Below are 16,344 nucleotides of genomic sequence, written 5' to 3'. Positions count from 1 at the left end.
AGGTTTAGGACAGCTTGCTTTTTCTGAGAATTTTCTAGGAACTTGAGATGTTTAGGAATCTTGGGGTTGGAATCCAACTGACTCAACTCTCAGGGAGGGAACGCTTCAGGTTCTCCACAGGGTGTTTTTGTGTTGCCAACCTCCAGGACTTGAGGAAGAAGGGTTTGTGTTGGTTCAAAAGGCTAGGTGGACCTGAACTATCTGCCTAGGCAGTTTGAATTTTAAGGACATTTTCTGGTCTTCCAAATATTCCAGCTGGTCCTCTGTGCTTTCTATTTTTATTTATTTAGTTTTTTTTTTTTTAACTTTTTTTTTTTTTTGAGATAGATTCTTGCCTGTCGCCCAGGCTAGAGTGCGGTGGCACGATCCCCTCGGCTCACTGCAACCTCCGCCTCCCAAGTTCACGCCATCCTCCTGCCTCAGCCTCCCGAGTAGCTGGGATTACAGGCGCCCACCACCACTCCCAGCTACTTTTAGTACTTTTAGTAGAGATGGGCTTCGCCATGTTGGCCAGGCTGGTCCCAAACTCCTGACCTCAGGTGATCCACCTGCCTTGGCCTCCCAAAGTGCTGGGATTAGAGGTGTGAGTCACTGCAGCCTGCCAGGATGAGGCATATGAGGAGGGGCCCAGCGCGTTCATGCCCTCCCCAGATATGCCACCCTCCAGGTACATCCCCATGCTTAGCTGTCAGGGACCTCTTCAAACCCTGCCCTCCTGGGTTTTGATGGATGATTCCTTACCCAGACATGACTGATGAAACCATTGGCCAGTAGTGATCAGCCTCATCCTCAGCTTCCTTCCCCTCCCAGAAGTTTGTCCTCTAATCCTACTGGGGTCTTTCCAGAGACCGGTCCCCATCCTAAAGCTATCGGTCAATATTAGCATACAAAATACAAAAAGACGGCACTTTGGAGCCTCCATGGAATTCTGGAGCTCCTTTCCAGGAAACAGGCGTGAAGACCAACTACAAATGTCACAGTATCACACACACACACCATTACAACGTGTTGTAATTATCATCTCTTTTTTTTTGTATTTATCATCTCTCTCGACTTTGGAGAGATGAACAGGCAGAAGGCCCAGCATGGAAGTTTGGAGCGCAAACTTGGGATTCCACAATGGGGTAGAGGCAATATATGTTAGGGTCTTGGCAGCAGCCAAAATGGACTATTCTGTGACCAACGAAGTCATCGGCAGGGACCTTGAGGCTGGGGTACAGGATGAGCTGGAATGAGGGGACTCGTTGACCCGTGTACACCAGGCCGATCGGGTGAGCAGCACTGGGCAATCTGGGTAGTGTGTCTGCGTGTCTCAGGCTGACTCTGGTGGTAACCTCACCGCCCTCTGGTAGTGGCGGTTGTGGAGTTTCTTGTTTTTGATGGATATGCTTGCTTTTGGCTTTCTTGAGTTTTGCTCTGTGATTCTTGAACCAGACCTGAAGGGAAGAGAGAGAAGAGCCAGGGGTTGAGAATGGGGTGGAATTCAGAAGACTTGTCATTCTATTTTTTAAAAAGTTTTACTTTTTAATTTTTATTTTGTTAAACATATTTTGTTTATTTATATTCTCTTTTTAACCTTTAAGTTTTTAACTTTTCTTTTTTTTTGGCCCTTAAACTGTCCTATCCAAATATTTATTTATTTATTATTGTTATTTTTTTAGATGGAGTCTCACTTTGTTGCCTAGGCTGGAGTTCAGTGGCATGGTCTTGGCTCACTGGAACCTCCGCCTCTCGGATTCAAGTGATTCTTCTGCCTCAGCCTCCTGAGTAGCAGGGATTACAGGTTCACACCACTACGCCTGGCTAAATTTTGTATTTGTAGTAGAGACACGGTTTCACCATATGGGCTGGTCTCGAACTCCTGACCTCATGATCCACCCGCCTCGGCCTCCCAAAGTGCTGGGATTACAGGCGTGAGCCACCATACCCAGCCACCATTTTAGTGGAGAATATGAGTACTTCTGGCTGAGAACAGCTAGTGCCACAGCTTGGCCACTTATATCCTCTTTGTGGAACCCTTCTCAATCTGCTCCCAGGAAGGAGCAGAAATGAGAGATTCTGGGGACAGAAATGGGACAGAGATCAGAAAACCCAGAGCAGGGGATAGGAGAGCAAGGGGATGAGTTGCAGGGGCTGCTCTGGGGCTCAGGCCAGCCAGCTGAGGCTCGTGGTCAAATCTGACCACCCCCTGCCTTGGTATCACCCATGTGCTAAGAATAGGCTTCACATTTTAAAATGGTTGAGAAAAAACAAACACAATAAGAATACTGTTTTGTGTTGTAGGTGTGTTGGGACTGAAAGAAAAAAGAGAGAAAATAAAAGACTACTACTGGCCAGGCACAGTGGCTCATGCCTATAATCCCAGGGCTCTGGGAGGCTGAGGTGGAAGGATTGCTTGAGCCCAGGAGGTCGAGACTGCAATAAGCTGTGATTGCACCACCGCGCTCCAACCTGAGCAAAAGAGCTTCTGGGAACACAGATGGGCCTCTTGTTTACGTTGTCTGTGGCTGCCTTTGCGCTGTGGTGGCATAGTTAAAATAGTTGCTAGAGAGGCAGTACGGCCCACAAAGCCTCAATTATTTACTACCGGTCCTTTACTGGAAAAATTTTCCCATTCCTGCTCTAGGGGTTTGAAGAAAGGTTTACGGGGATGCGGGTAGGAGAGTGTGGGTTTGAGAAATATTGGCGATTGGAATGAGACCTCAGGAATTATCCTAGAGGGACTTTGAATTTAGATTAGATCAGGAAGGCAGTTTAGTGAGAAGAGGGATCATTTTCCAACCTGCAGTACTGTTGGATGTATGTCTATTTTCAAGGCCATTTCTTTCTGAAGGCTGGGGTTTGGGTATGGGTTCTCATTGAACAAGGTGTTCAGATCTTCCAGTTGCTTCTTAGTGAACATGGTTCGTTTCCTGTGTGAACGCGTCTGGTCCTTGCCTTGAAAGAAAGGGAAAGAGACACAAATGGGAACTGCTAACAACTCCATTCTCAAAAGCCTGAACTTTCCTTTCCTTTCCACTGAGGTACACCGTGAGGATCAAGTGACTGAGGCTCTGTCGCCCAGGCTGGAGTGCAGGGGCACAGTCTCAGCTCACTGCAACCTCCACCTCCTGAGTTCAAGCGATTCTCCTGCCTCAGCCTCCCGAGTAGCTGGGACTACAGGCACCTACCACCACACCCGGATAATTTTTGTATTTTTAGTAGAGACAGGGTTTCACCATGTTGGTCAGGCTGGTCTTGAACTCCTGACTTCAGGTGAGCCACCGTGCCCGGCCATGACTGAGGTTCTTAGATATTGAGACACCGCCGGCCTGGGGGGTGCCTCAGGCTGCAGTCCCAGTACTGTGGGAGGCTGAATCAGTAGGATCTGTCTTTTGTCCTTGTTTTTCCAAGCCTCGTTTGTCATTTTCATAGGAAAGGGTTGTTCCTTTCCCCCTCGGTTCCTCCATCCTTTTTTTCTGTTATCATTTAAATATGGGATCCCTTGCCAGGTGCGGTGGCTCACGCCTGTAATCCCAGCACTTTGGGAGGCCAGGTCGGGCTGATCACATCAGGTCATGAGTTCCAGACCAGCCTGGCTAGCATGGTGAAACCCCATATCTATTAAAAATACAAAAATTAGCCGGGCGCGGTGGCGCATGCCTGCAATCCCAGCTACTCAGGAGGCTGAGGAAGAAGAGTCACCTGAACCCTGGTGGCAGAGACTGCGGTGAGCCGAGATTACGCCACTGCACTCCAGCCTGGGACAGAGGGAGACACTGTCTCAAAAAAATAATAATAAATAAATAAATAAATCAGGGATCGCTTGTGCCTTACCTCTTGGGTTCTATTTTCTTTGTGTAGAAATAGGCAACTCAATCCAAGGTGAAATGGATGGACATGGTTTTATCCTTATCATTTATTCAATGTTTATTAAGTAGATTCTCTTAGGAATAGAGCAAGGAAATCAGCAGAAAAATAACATCACTTTTCTCTTTTAAAATGGATGTCACCTTTTACTTTCTTTTTCTGGAGACAGCGTACTGCTGTGTTGCCCAGTGGCATGATCACGGCTCACTTCGGCCTCAACCTCCCCAGGCTCAAGCGATCTTCTCACCTCAGCCTCCCGAGTAGCTGGAACTACAGGACACTGCCATGCCTGGCTTTTGTATTTTTTGTAGAGACGATGTCTTGTTTTGTTGCCCAGGCTGGTCTTGAACTCCTGGGCTCAAGCGATCTGCCCGCCTTGGCCTCCCAAAGTGCTGGGATTACAGGCACGAGCCACCGCATGCCTGACTCTAAAAGATCTGAATCAGATCATGCCTGAAAATGGTTTGGCAGCAACCCCAGAATCTAGTAAGTGCCCACGAACATGAGATTTCCAGCTTGGCTGAGCCTGTATTCTATTTAGGACCTAATCAGCCTCATAGGAATCAGATTTCCCTGAGCTCAAGAACAAGCATCGGGGTGGGAGGAATTAAGACACAACAACAAGGGAGAATGTTTGGGATTCGAAGGCAGAAACGGGCTTCCCTGCGTTTGCCTGTGCTGTCGGATGACAGCCGCGGCCAGGCACTGTGGCTCATGCCGGTCATCCCACCACTTTGGGAGGCCGAGGCAGGCGGATCACATGAGGTCAGGGGTTTGAGACCAGCCTGGCCAACGTGGTGAAACCCCCTCTGTTTAAAGATGCAAAAATTGGGCCAGGCACAGTGGCTCACGCTTGTCATCCCAGCACTTTGGGAGGCTGAGGCAGGCGGATCAGAAGGTCAGGAGTTTGAGACCAGCCTGGTCAATATGGTGAAACCCCGTCTCTTGGCCGGGCGCGGTGGCTCAAGCCTGTAATCCCAGCACTTTGGGAGGCCGAGACGGGCGGATCACGAGGTCAGGAGATCGAGACCATCCTGGCTAACCCGGTGAAACCCCGTCTCTACTAAAAAATACAAAAAACTAGCCGGGCGAGGTGGCGGGCGCCTGTAGTCCCAGCTACTCGGGAGGCTGAGGGAGGAGAATGGCGTAAACCCGGGAGGCGGAGCTTGTAGTGAGCTGAGATACGGCCACTGCACTCCAGCCTGGGCGACAGAGCGAGACTCCGTCTCAAAAAAAAAAAAAAAAAAAAAAAGAAAGAAACCCCGTCTCTACTAAAAGTACCAAAAAAAATTAGCCAGGTGTGGTGGTGCGTGCCTGTAATCCCGGCTACCCGGGAGGTTGGGGCAGGAGAATTGCTTGAACCTGGGAGGTGGAGGTTGCAGTGAGCCAAGATCACGCCACTGCACTCCAGCCTGAGTGACAGTCCATCTCAAAAAAAAAAAAAAAACAAGAAAAACGATGACAGCCTCTGTGGGAAGTCCCCGCCACCCACGTGGACGAAGCACTGGCTTCAGCCACCTGGTCCCTCTGCCTTTTCCCGCCACCAGCTGCTTTCCACTTCTTCACGTGTCTTGGCTTCGGTTCTCTTACCTTTACGAAGATCTTCTGAGCCTGGCATGTTTCGATCCAGATGTGCGCCTGGGTTCAGGTCCAGGGATAAGAACCAGCAAAGATCAAATCCGGACTTAAATAGCTTCCTCCAACAGCCACACCCGACTCCCACCTCCTCCACCTCTCTGCCCTGTCTGCCTCCAATATGATCCCTCGGTCCTCCAGAGCCCCCTGGAGTTCTCCCAATACCGTCATTTATCTAATATTGATTGAGCGACTCAAAGGCAAGTCCACAAACAAGCCCCACTAACACTCCTGGGAGTTGTTAAAATGCAGACTCTTGGCCCACTCCAGACCTCCTGAGCAGAGGCTGCAATTTTTTCTTTTCTTTTCTTTTTTTTTTTTTTTGAGACAAAGTCCTGCTCTGTCACCCAGGCTAGAGTGCAATGGCACCATCTTGGCTCACTGTAGCCTCTGCCTCCCGCGTTCAAAGGATTCTCATGTCTCAGCCTCCCGAATAGCTGGGATCACAGGCCTGTGCCACCATGCCTGACTAACTTTTGTATTTTTAGTAGAGATGGGGTTTCCGCCATGTTGGCCAGGCTGGTCTTGAACTCCTGCCCTCGACGTTTCTGATCGGTTAGTCTGAGGTGGGATCTCATGATTTCCATACCTAACAAGTGCCCAGGTGACCAGGCTCCGTAATGGGGACCGGGAATGTGATTGTGAATAATAAAGTCCAGGTTTAAACCCTTCAGGGGCTTTCAGGCAACTTACATATTCTTTAGTGGCTGATATATGCTTGGCATTGTCCTGCATATCCTGATTTAGTTAATTCACTCAGAAATCATCTCATTTTTAAAACTTATTTACTTATTTATTTTGAGATGGAGTCTCACTCTGTCACCCTGGCTGGAGTGCAGTGGCACGATCTTGGCTCACTGCAACCTCTGCCTCCCGGGTTCAAGCAATTCTCCTGCCTCAGCCTCCCCAGAAGCTGGGATTACAGGCGCCCACCACCAAGCCCAGCCAATTACAGATGGCTCACACCTGTAATCCCAGCACTTTGGGAGGCCAAGGCAGGCAGGTCACCTGAGGTCAGGAGTTCGAGACCAGCCTGGCCAACATGGCGAAACCCCATCTCTACTAAAAATACAAAAAATAGTTGGGTGTGGTGGCAAGCGCCTGTAATCTCAGCTACTTGGGAGGCTGAGGCAGGAGAATTGCTTGAACCCAGGAGGCGGAGGTTGCAGTGAGCTGAGATCGCACCACTGCACTCCAGCCTGGGCGACAGGAGTGAGACTCCATCTCAAAAAAATAAAAAAAGAAAAAGCTGCAACACCTTTCAGATGCCCAGGCTCATACCATGTATACCTCTTATCTTGATGACAAGGGCAGTTTGAGTTCAGGTTCACAGAAGTGGCAGCTTTTCTTGCCATTTCAATCCATTGGAATCTCAGTTCTGCACATCTCTACTTGTGATAGTGGTTAGCCTTTGCATAAATGAGTTTGTAGCTATTTTTTTTCTTTTCTTTTCTTTTTGAGACAGGGTCTTGCTAGGTCTCAAAAAACACAGCTGACTGCAGCCTCGACCTCCCGGGCTCAAGTGATCCTCCTACATTAGCCTCCCAAGTAGCTGTGACGACAAAGACCCAGGCCTAGGCTGGAGTGCAGTGGCAAAATCATAGCTCAGTGCAGCCTTAACCTCCTGGGCCTAAGTGAGCCTCTCACCTAAGCCTCCTGAGTAACTGGGACTGCAGGTGCACACCACCATACCCAGCTAATTTTCATATTTTTGTAGAGTTGGGATTTTGGCTAGGCTAGTCTCAAAGTCTTAGGCTCAAGCCATCCTCCCATCTCAGCCTCCCAAAGTGCTGGGATTAGTAAGAGACAGGACTTCCTGTGTTGCTCAGGCTGGAGGGCAGTGGTTATTCACAAGCTGATTTCACTACTGATCAGCACAAAACTGTTTTTATTTTTTTGAGATGGAGTCTCACTCTGTGGCCCAGGCTGGAGCACAGCGGCATGATCTCGGCTCACTGCAATCTCCACCTCCTGGGTTCAAGCAATTCTCCTGCCTCAGCCTCTCGAATAGCTGGGATTACAGGCGCACACCACCATGCCCAGCTAATTTTTTTGGGGGGGGGCGTTTTTAGTAGAGACAGGGTTTCACCATGTTGGCAAGACTGGTCTTGAACTCCTGACCTCAGGTGATCCGCCTGCCTCGGCCCCCCAAAGTGCTGGGATTACAGGCGTGAGCCACTGTGCCCAGCCAGCATGGAAGTTTTGACCTGCTCCATTTTCAACCTAGACCACTTCCCCACTTCTTAGGCAACCTGATGGGAAGTCACCATGTTGATGCCGAACTTAGTGTGGACGCCCAGTTGGCAGAGCACATTACAGCCTAGAACTCCTGGGCTCAAGCCATCCTCCCGCCTCAGTCTCCCAAGTCGCCGGACATGGCCCTCCTTGCCTTTTTTCTTCTCATCAGTGCTCTGCAGGGTTCCAGCTGGAAAAAGAGTGAAAATACTTTAGAAATAGTACTTCTAGAAAGTTCACTTCTTCTGCCTACATTTTTGCCTACTTTTTATCTTGGGTTTAGTCATCCTACCACTTCAACTAATGTTTCAGCTGTAAACAAATAATAATGGCTGGTCCAAGTGCAGTGGTGTTTACAAATAATTGATCACAACCACTTACAAATTTCAGCATTCCTTCCCCACTCCACCGCTTTGCTTGACTAGCCTAAAATCATCATCATCATCATCACGCCACAAAACGCCATTCTCCTTGGGTACACCATTAATCTGCACAAAAAATAAGATGTCTGCCAATAATGAACAGTACATCTTTTTTTTTAGACGAAGTCTCACTCTTGTCCCTCAGGCTGGAGTGCGATGGCATAATCTCAGCTCACTGCAACCTCTGCCTCCCGGGTTCAAGCCGTTCTCCTGCCTCAGCCTCCCGAGTAGCTGGGATAACAGGCACCTGCCACCACACTCTGCTAATTTTTGTATTTTTAAAAGAGATGGGGTTTCACCATGTTGGCCAGGCTGGTCTCGAAATCCTGACCTCACGTGATCTACCAGCCTCAGCCTCCTGAAGTGCTGGGATTATAGGCGTGAGCCACCGCACCCGGCCTGATAAACAGTATATCTTTAGAGGTGAATAAGACATACCAAACAACAATTTTAAGCCACATTTTTATCTTGTGATAGGGTCAGAAACCAATTTAAAAAGAGTCAGTAATCTGCCATCTGTTTCTCTGGATTTGTCTTTTCCAGGTATTTCATTAAAAAATAATTATAGGCTGGACGCAGTGGCTCACACCTGTAATCCCAGCAGTTTGGGGGACAAGAAAGGAGGATGGCTTGAGCCCAGGAGACCAGCTTTTCAAAAACTAAAATAAAATGACATTGTACAATATGTGACCTTTTGTGTGCTGTCTTCTTTTACTGAGCGTGTTGTTTTCCAGGTTCATCCTCATGGAATAATGTGTCAGTATCTCATTCCTCTTTTTTTTTTTTTTTTTTTTTTTTGAGACAGAGTCTTGCTCTGTTGCCCAGGCAGGAGTGCAGTGGCAGGATCTCAACTCACTGCAACCTCTCTGCCTCCCAGATTCAAGTGATTCTCATGCCTTAGTCTCCTGAGTTGCTGAGATTACAGGCGTGCACTAACACACCTGGCTAAATTTTATATTTTTAGTAGAGACCTGGTTTCACCATGTTGGCCAGGCTGGTCTCAAACTCCTGGCCTCAAGTGATCTACCTGCCTGGGCCTCCCAAAGTGCTGAGATTACTGGTTTGAGCCACCGCACTGGGCCCCTTTTTACAGCTGAATTATTTTCCATTGTATAAATAAACCAATCTGTTTAATCCATTCATTTGTGGATGGACAGGCTGGGAGGAGGAGGGAGCGGGGAATACCTGCTTATGGGACTTTATTTTGGAGTTAGGAAAATGTTTTGGGGCCAGGCACGGTGGCTCACATCTGTAATCCCAGCACATTGAGAGGCCGAGGCAAGTGGCTCACCTGAGGTCAGGAATTTGAGACCAGCCTGACCCAACATGGAGAAACCTCATCTCTACTAAAAATACAAAATGAGCCGTGCGTGGTGGCACATGCCTGTCATCCCAGCTACTCGGGAAGCTGAGGCAGGAGAATCGCTTGAACCCAGGAGGCAGAGGTGACGGTGAACGGAGATCGTTCCATTGCACTCCTGCCCGGGCAACAAGAGTGAAACTCTGTCTCAAAAAAAAAAAAGTTTTGTAACTACCTAGAAGTGGTGGTTGCACAACCTTGTGATTACTAAATGCCACCAAACCGCTTATTTTTAAATGGTTAATTATATGTTATTCGTATGTCACCACAATTAGAAAAAGAACACTAAGAAGCGTCAAAGTTCAGTTATCGGAGCTACAAACACCTGCTTTCCCTCATGCTGGTACCATTAGTCCAAAGATGCTAACCCTACAGACTGCTTATTTTTTTATTTTTATTCTTTTTGAGACAGGGTCTTGCTCTGTTGCCTAGGCTAGAGTACAGTGACGTTTTATTTCATTTCATTTTATTTTATTTTAGGTTTCTTTTTTTTTTTTTTTTTTTGAGACGGAGTCTCGCTCTGTCACCCGGGCTGGAGTGCAGTGGCCGGATCTCAGCTCACTGCAAGCTCCGCCTCCCGGGTTCACGCCATTCTCCTGCCTCAGCCTCCCGAGTAGCTGGGACTACAGGCGCCCGCCACCTCGCCCGGCTAGCTTTTTGTATTTTTTAGTAGAGACGGGGTTTCACCGTGTTAGCCAGGATGGTCTCGATCTCCTGACCTTGTGATCCGCCCGTCTCAGCCTCCCAAAGTGCTGGGATTACAGGCTTGAGCCACCGCGCCCAGCTTATTTTAGGTTTCAGAGACAGGGTCTCACTGTGTTGCCCAGGCTGGTCTCAACCTCTGGGATCAAGTAATCCTCCCACCTCAGCCTCCCAAATCACTGGGATTACAGGCGTGGGCCACTGCACCCAGCAAGTTCACTTACGTGTATCTTAACCCCTTATTCTGGGTTAAAGGTAGGGCCAGCTACTGTATGTTGACATCAGAACAGCCCAAGTGCTTGCTTTAGAAATTTTCTTTTTTTTTTATTTTTGAGATGGAGTCTTACTCTGTTGCCCAGGCTGGAGTTCAGTGGCTTGATCTCAGCTCACTGCAACCTCCGCCTCCCGGATTCAAGCAATTCTCCTGCCTCAGCCTCCTGAATAGCTGGGATTACAGGCATGCACCACCATGCCCAGGTAATTTTTGTATTTGCCATGTTGACCAGATTGGTGTTGAACTCCTGACTGCAGACTCCTGACTGCCAAAAACTTTTTGTGTTAAAGAAAAACCATCTTGGCCGGGCACAGTGGCTCACATCTGTACTCCCAGCACTTTGGGAGGCCGAGGCGGGGAGATCCCTTGCAGTCAGGAGTTTGAGACCAACCTGGCCAACATGGCGAAACTCCATCTCTACTAAAAAAAGTACAAAATTTAGCTGGGCGTGGTGGTGGGCACCTGTGATCCCAGCTACTGGTGAGGCTGAGGCAGGAGAATTGCTTGAACCCAGGAGGCAGAGGTTGCAGTGAGCTGAGATCACACCATTGCACTCCAGCCTGGGCAATAAGAGTCAAACTCTGTCTCCAAAAAAAAAAAAGAAGAAAGAAAAACATCTCCCCCTTCCAAGTCCTTCTCCGGGAGTTCTTCCACCTTTCCTCTTGTGAGAGGCCTCAGTATATTCATTAAATGTTCTCAGTCATGCTCACTGGAGTCTGAAAAAGCACACCTCAAGAATAAGCCTGTTTTTAAGGAGAGAAAAGAAGACTTGAATGAACAAAATTTACAAATCTTAGTGGTGGTTTTCAATCACAGCTGTATATTATCATTCTCAGGATTATAAGAAAATGCCCGCGGCTTCACTCCAGGCTGAGTCCACTTGAATCTCTGCGGGTGGAGTCTAAGTATGAGGATTTGTAAATAATCCTTCTACTGCGCAAATAGGGCTGGAAGCCGCTGGCTCTGTTGCCATGTTTAGAGGGATTAAATTGGTGTCCTAAGGAGTCACCTTGGAGGCTGAGAAGTCAAGATGTGCAACAGTGGGGCCAGGAGCAGTCAACCCCAACACTCTGGGAGGTCGAGGCAGGCAGATCACCTGAGGTCGGGAGTTCAAGACCAGCCTGGGCAACATAGTGAAACCCTGACTCTACTAGAAATACAAAAAAAATTAGCCGGGCATGGTGGCAGGCGCCTATAATCCCAGCTACTCGGGAGGCTGAGGCACCAGAATTGCTTGAGCCCTGGAGGTAGAGGCTGCAGTAAGCCAAGATGGGGTGTCCCTGCACCCCAGCATGGGAGACTGGGTAAAAAGATGTCAAACAGAGTGCTTGAGACAGCCCATGAGAGCCTCATGCCTTGACTAAGACTCACTGCCAAACCGGAAGACCAGTTCTGGGAAGAAGCCTGGCCACCACGCCCAAAACATCACTGGGATTAATATGATCTGTGCCTGGGGCACAACCTCTAATCCTTTTTTCTTTTTGGAGATAGGGTCTCCCTCTGTCTCCCAGGCTGAAGTGCAGTGGCGTGATCTCAGCTCACTGCAGCCTTGACCTCCTGGGCGCAAGTGATCAGCCTCCTAAGTAGGTAGCTGGGACTAGGGTGCCTGCCACCATGCACAGCTAATTAAAAAGTTTTTTTTGGATGGGGTGCAGTGGCTCACGCTGTAATCCCAGCACTACAGGAGGCTGAGGCGGGCGGATCACCTGAGGTCAGGAGTTCCAGACCAGCCTGGCCAACATGGTGAAACCCCATCTCTACTAAAAATACAAAAATTAGCCGGGCGTGGTGGCACGCACTTGTAGCCCCAGCTGCTTGGGAGTCTGAGGCAGGAGGATCGCTTGAGCCCAGAAGGTTGAGCTATGGTGGTGCCACTGCACTCTAGGTTGGGTGACAGAGCAAGACCCTGTCTCAAAAAAAAAAAAAAAGGGCCGGGCACGGTGGCTCAAGCCTGTAATCCCAGCACTTTGGGAGGCCGAGGCGGGTGGATCACGAGGTCAGGAGATCGAGACTATCCTGGCTAACATGGTGAAACCCCATCTCTACTAAAAATACAAAAAACTAGCCGGGCAAGGTGGCGGGCGCCTGTAGTCTCAGCTACTTGGGAGGCTGAGGCGGGAGAATGGCGTGAACCCGGGAGGCGGAGCTTGCAGTGAGCCGAGATCACACCACTGCACTCCAGCCTGGGAGACACAGCGAGACTCCGTCTCAAAAAAAAAAAAAAAAAAAAAAAAAAGGTCCATGATGAGACCTTGATATGCTATTGCCCTTTGAGAGGAATGACTGACTAGTTAGTGGTAAGTTGATTACGTTCGATCCTTTTCCCTGGAAAGGGCAGTGGTGGAGGTGATTGATTTGTGCTTCCTGTTTCTGTGGCCATGCCACGGGGAACACGCCCAATCTCATCTGATTTGTACTTCCTGGAATTGATGTGTTTTCTTTCTCTCTCTTTTTTTTTTTTTTTGTGACTGTCGCCCAGGCTGGAGAGCAATGGCCTGATCTCAGCTCACTGCAATGTCGCCCTCCCGGGTTCAAGCGATTCTCCTGCCTCAGCCTACTGAGTAGGTGTAAGCCACCAGGCCCAGACATTTTCTAACATCCTTGTAATCCCAGCACTTTGGGAGGCCAAGGCAGGCGGATCACTTGTGGCCAGGAGTTCAAGACCAACCTGGCCAACATGGTGAAACTCTGTCTCTACTAAAAATACAAAACAAAAGCCAGGCGCGGTGGCTCACGCCTGTAATCCCAGCTACTCGGAAGGCTAAGGTAAAAGAATGGCTTGAAACTGGGAGGCTTCAGTGAACCGAGGTTGCAGTGAGCCAAGATCAAGCCACTGCACTCTAGCCTGGGCAACAGGGTGAGACTCTGTCTCAAAAAAACAAAAACAAAACAAAAATACAGCTGGGCATGGTGGCTCCCTGTGCCTGTAATCCCAGCCCTTTGGGAGGCCAAGGAGGGCGGATCACCTGAGGCCAGGAGTTCGCGACCAGCCTGGGCAACATGGCAAAACCCCATCTCTACTGAAAAAGTACCAAAAATTAGCTGGGCATGGTGGTGGGCGCCTGTGGTCCCAGCTACTCAGGAGGCTGACGCAGAAGAATCGCTTGAACCCGGGAGGCAGAGGTTGCAGTGAGTCGAGATTGCGCCACTGCACTCCAGCCTGGGCGACAGAGGAAGACTCTGTCTCAAAAAAAAAAAGTACAACAATCAGTGCATTAGTATGAAATACACTCTTTACATCACATATTTATTATCTTACACAGAAATAGCTGCCATCATGGGATAACATAATGGTTTTTATTTTTATGTATTTATTTATTTTTTGAGATGGAGTTTCACTCTTGTCACACAGGCTGGAGTGCAATGGCGCAATCTTGGCTCACAGCAACCTCCACCTCCTGGGTTCAAGAGATTCTCCTTCCTCAGCCTCCTGGGTAGCTGGGATTACAGGTGCCTGCCATCACACCCAGCTAATTTTGTATTTTCAGTAGAGACGGGGTTTCACCATGTTGGCCAGGCTGGTCTCAAACTCCTGACCTCAGGTAATTCACTTACCTTGACAAGTGTAATCCCAAAGAGTTGGGATTACAGGTGTGAACCACTGTGCCGGGTCAAGAATGGCTTTTTTTTTTTTTTTTTTTTTTTTTTGAGATGGTGTTTCACTCTTGTTGCCCAGGCTGGAGTGCAATGGTGCGGTCCCTGCTCACTGCAACCTCTGCTTCCCAGATTCAAGCGATTCTCCTGCCTCAGCTTCCCAAGTAGCTGGGATTACAGGCATGTGCCACCACGCCAGGATAATTTTGTATTTTTAGTAGAAATGGGGTTTCTCCATGTTGGTCAGGCTGGTCTTGAACTCCCAAACTCAGGTGATCACCCGCCCTCCTCGGCCTCCTGTAGCTGGGATTACAGGTGCCTGCCATCACACCCAGCTAATTTTGTATTTTTAGTAGAGATAGGGTTTCACCATGTTGGCCAGGCTGGTCTCAAACTCCTGACCTCAGGTAATTCACTTAACTTGGCAAGTGTAATCCCAATGTGTTGGGATTACAAGCGTGAGCCACTTCGCCCAGCCAGGAATGGCTTTCTATTTATTTATTTATTTATTTATTTATTTATTTATTTATTTTTGAGACCGAGTCTCGCTCTGTTGCCCAGGCTGGAGTGCAGTGGTGTGATCTTGACTCATTGCAATCTCTGCCTCCCGGGTTCATGCCATTCTCCTGCCTCAGCTTCCTGAGTAACTGGGACTACAGGCGCCCGCCACCACACCCAGCTAATTTTTTGTATTTTTAGTAGAGACAGGGTTTCACCATGTTAGCCAGGATGGTCTCAATCTCCTGACCTCATGATCTGCCCACCTCGGCCTCCCAAAGTGCTGGGATTACAGGCGTGAGCCAGCACGCCTGGCCCAGGAATGGCTTTTTTAAAGACTCAACTGAAGTGTCATCTCAGGTATAACGTCCCATGGGGTTGGGGTGCTGTCCTCTAAGATGCTGTATCTGCTTATGACCAACAGTCAGTATAAGGGGCTGTGACCCTAGTAGTTAGAATACACAGGTGTAGCTCCCAGGGAGTGAAATAGAATGGGCATTTAGCAATACCCTGTCTAGGGACCCACTTGAAGAAATTGTGCTTCTTGTCCTCAAACCTTATCTGGCACGATGTCTTCATTTTGGAAGGGGGAACACTTCCACCGAGAAACATGGTAAGATTTTCTGCCTGGTGACTTTGGGCTGTACAGGCTGATTAAGCACTGGGCAGAGAAACGAGGTAGCTGGCTGGCATGGAGAATGAACCACGAGCATTATGAAGAGCCTGGGTTGCTGCTGCATATTGGGGCAGGAAGGTTCTTGTCTGGAACTCAGAGAATTCCCTATGACCAACAGGAAATTGCACAACCACAGCCCAGGAACAGTACAGTAACTGAGATAAAACCAAGGGATGGTGGAATAAGACTCTTAATAAGACGAAGTCTCACTATGTTACCTAGGCTGATCTTACACTTCTAGGCTCAGGTGATCTTCCTGCCCCAACCTCCCAAAATGCTGGGATTATAGGCATGAGCCACCATGCCCAGCCCTCTCTCTCTCTCTCTCTCTGATAACTAAGTATGTGACACTGACATTTTCCAGCAGCTCATGCTCATAAACCCCTAAACTCCTTGTTTACTGCAAGACATCAAGAAAGAACAAGTGTATCCTGCTGAAAGCATCTCACGGATAAGAATCTCTGGTTGCTTTCCTCTAATAAATGCCATGAGATCTGATTAGCATGTTTACAAAGAAGTTTGACCAAGGGATGTCTCCTCAGACATCACCAGGTTGGGAGAAAGAATGGATTATAGACTAGTTAACCTTTTCCTTCCTAGCAACCCGGGACTCAGATTTTTCAGAAACAAAGGCCTGCGTCACCCCAGCAGACAAATGAGTTACAAAAAATGAAGTACTGGCCCAACATGAGGAAATGTAGAAGACGTGTGGGAAACAGATGAGTATCAGTAATGGTTTGGGGGCCACATAACAATGAGGATTGTAGTTTGCTCTGGTAAACATATTGTATTGAAAATTTTAAATAGCTATAGCAGCATACAAATGCATGCCCAAGAATGTTCAGAAAATAATTTTTTTCGAGGAAAGACTGCCTTTTATATGTTTTTTGGAACAGAGTCTCGCTCTGTTTCCCAGGGTGGAGTGCAGTGGCGTGATCTTGGCTCACTGCAACCTCTACCTCCAGGTTCAACCGATTCTCCTGCCTCAACCCCTCCCAGCAGCTGGGATTACAGGTGCTGACCATGCCCAGCTAATTATTTTATTAGACAGCGTTTCACCATGTTGGCCAGGCTGGTCTGGAACTTCTGACCTCAAGTG

At 48.5% G+C, this 16,344-nt stretch overlaps 1 protein-coding gene across 1 annotated transcript; it reads right to left on the bottom strand.

Moving 5' to 3' along the window:
- Positions 1–1,028: 1,028 nt before the first annotated feature.
- Positions 1,029–5,746, bottom strand: DPRX (divergent-paired related homeobox). The gene is made up of 3 exons (XM_050771950.1): positions 5,440–5,746; positions 2,783–2,937; positions 1,029–1,436 (listed from the first exon to the last, which is right to left on the bottom strand). The coding sequence occupies exons 1-3, from the start codon at positions 5,465–5,467 to the stop codon at positions 1,041–1,043; spliced, it is 579 nt and encodes a 192-aa protein (XP_050627907.1). The 5' UTR covers positions 5,468–5,746; the 3' UTR covers positions 1,029–1,040.
- Positions 5,747–16,344: the final 10,598 nt, after the last annotated feature.

This window comes from Macaca thibetana, chromosome 19, assembly GCF_024542745.1.
Source record: "Macaca thibetana thibetana isolate TM-01 chromosome 19, ASM2454274v1, whole genome shotgun sequence".
NCBI lineage: Eukaryota > Metazoa > Chordata > Mammalia > Primates > Cercopithecidae > Macaca > Macaca thibetana.
The sequence above is the reverse complement of the archived record's forward strand: the minus strand, read 5'-3'. Positions and strand labels throughout refer to the sequence as shown.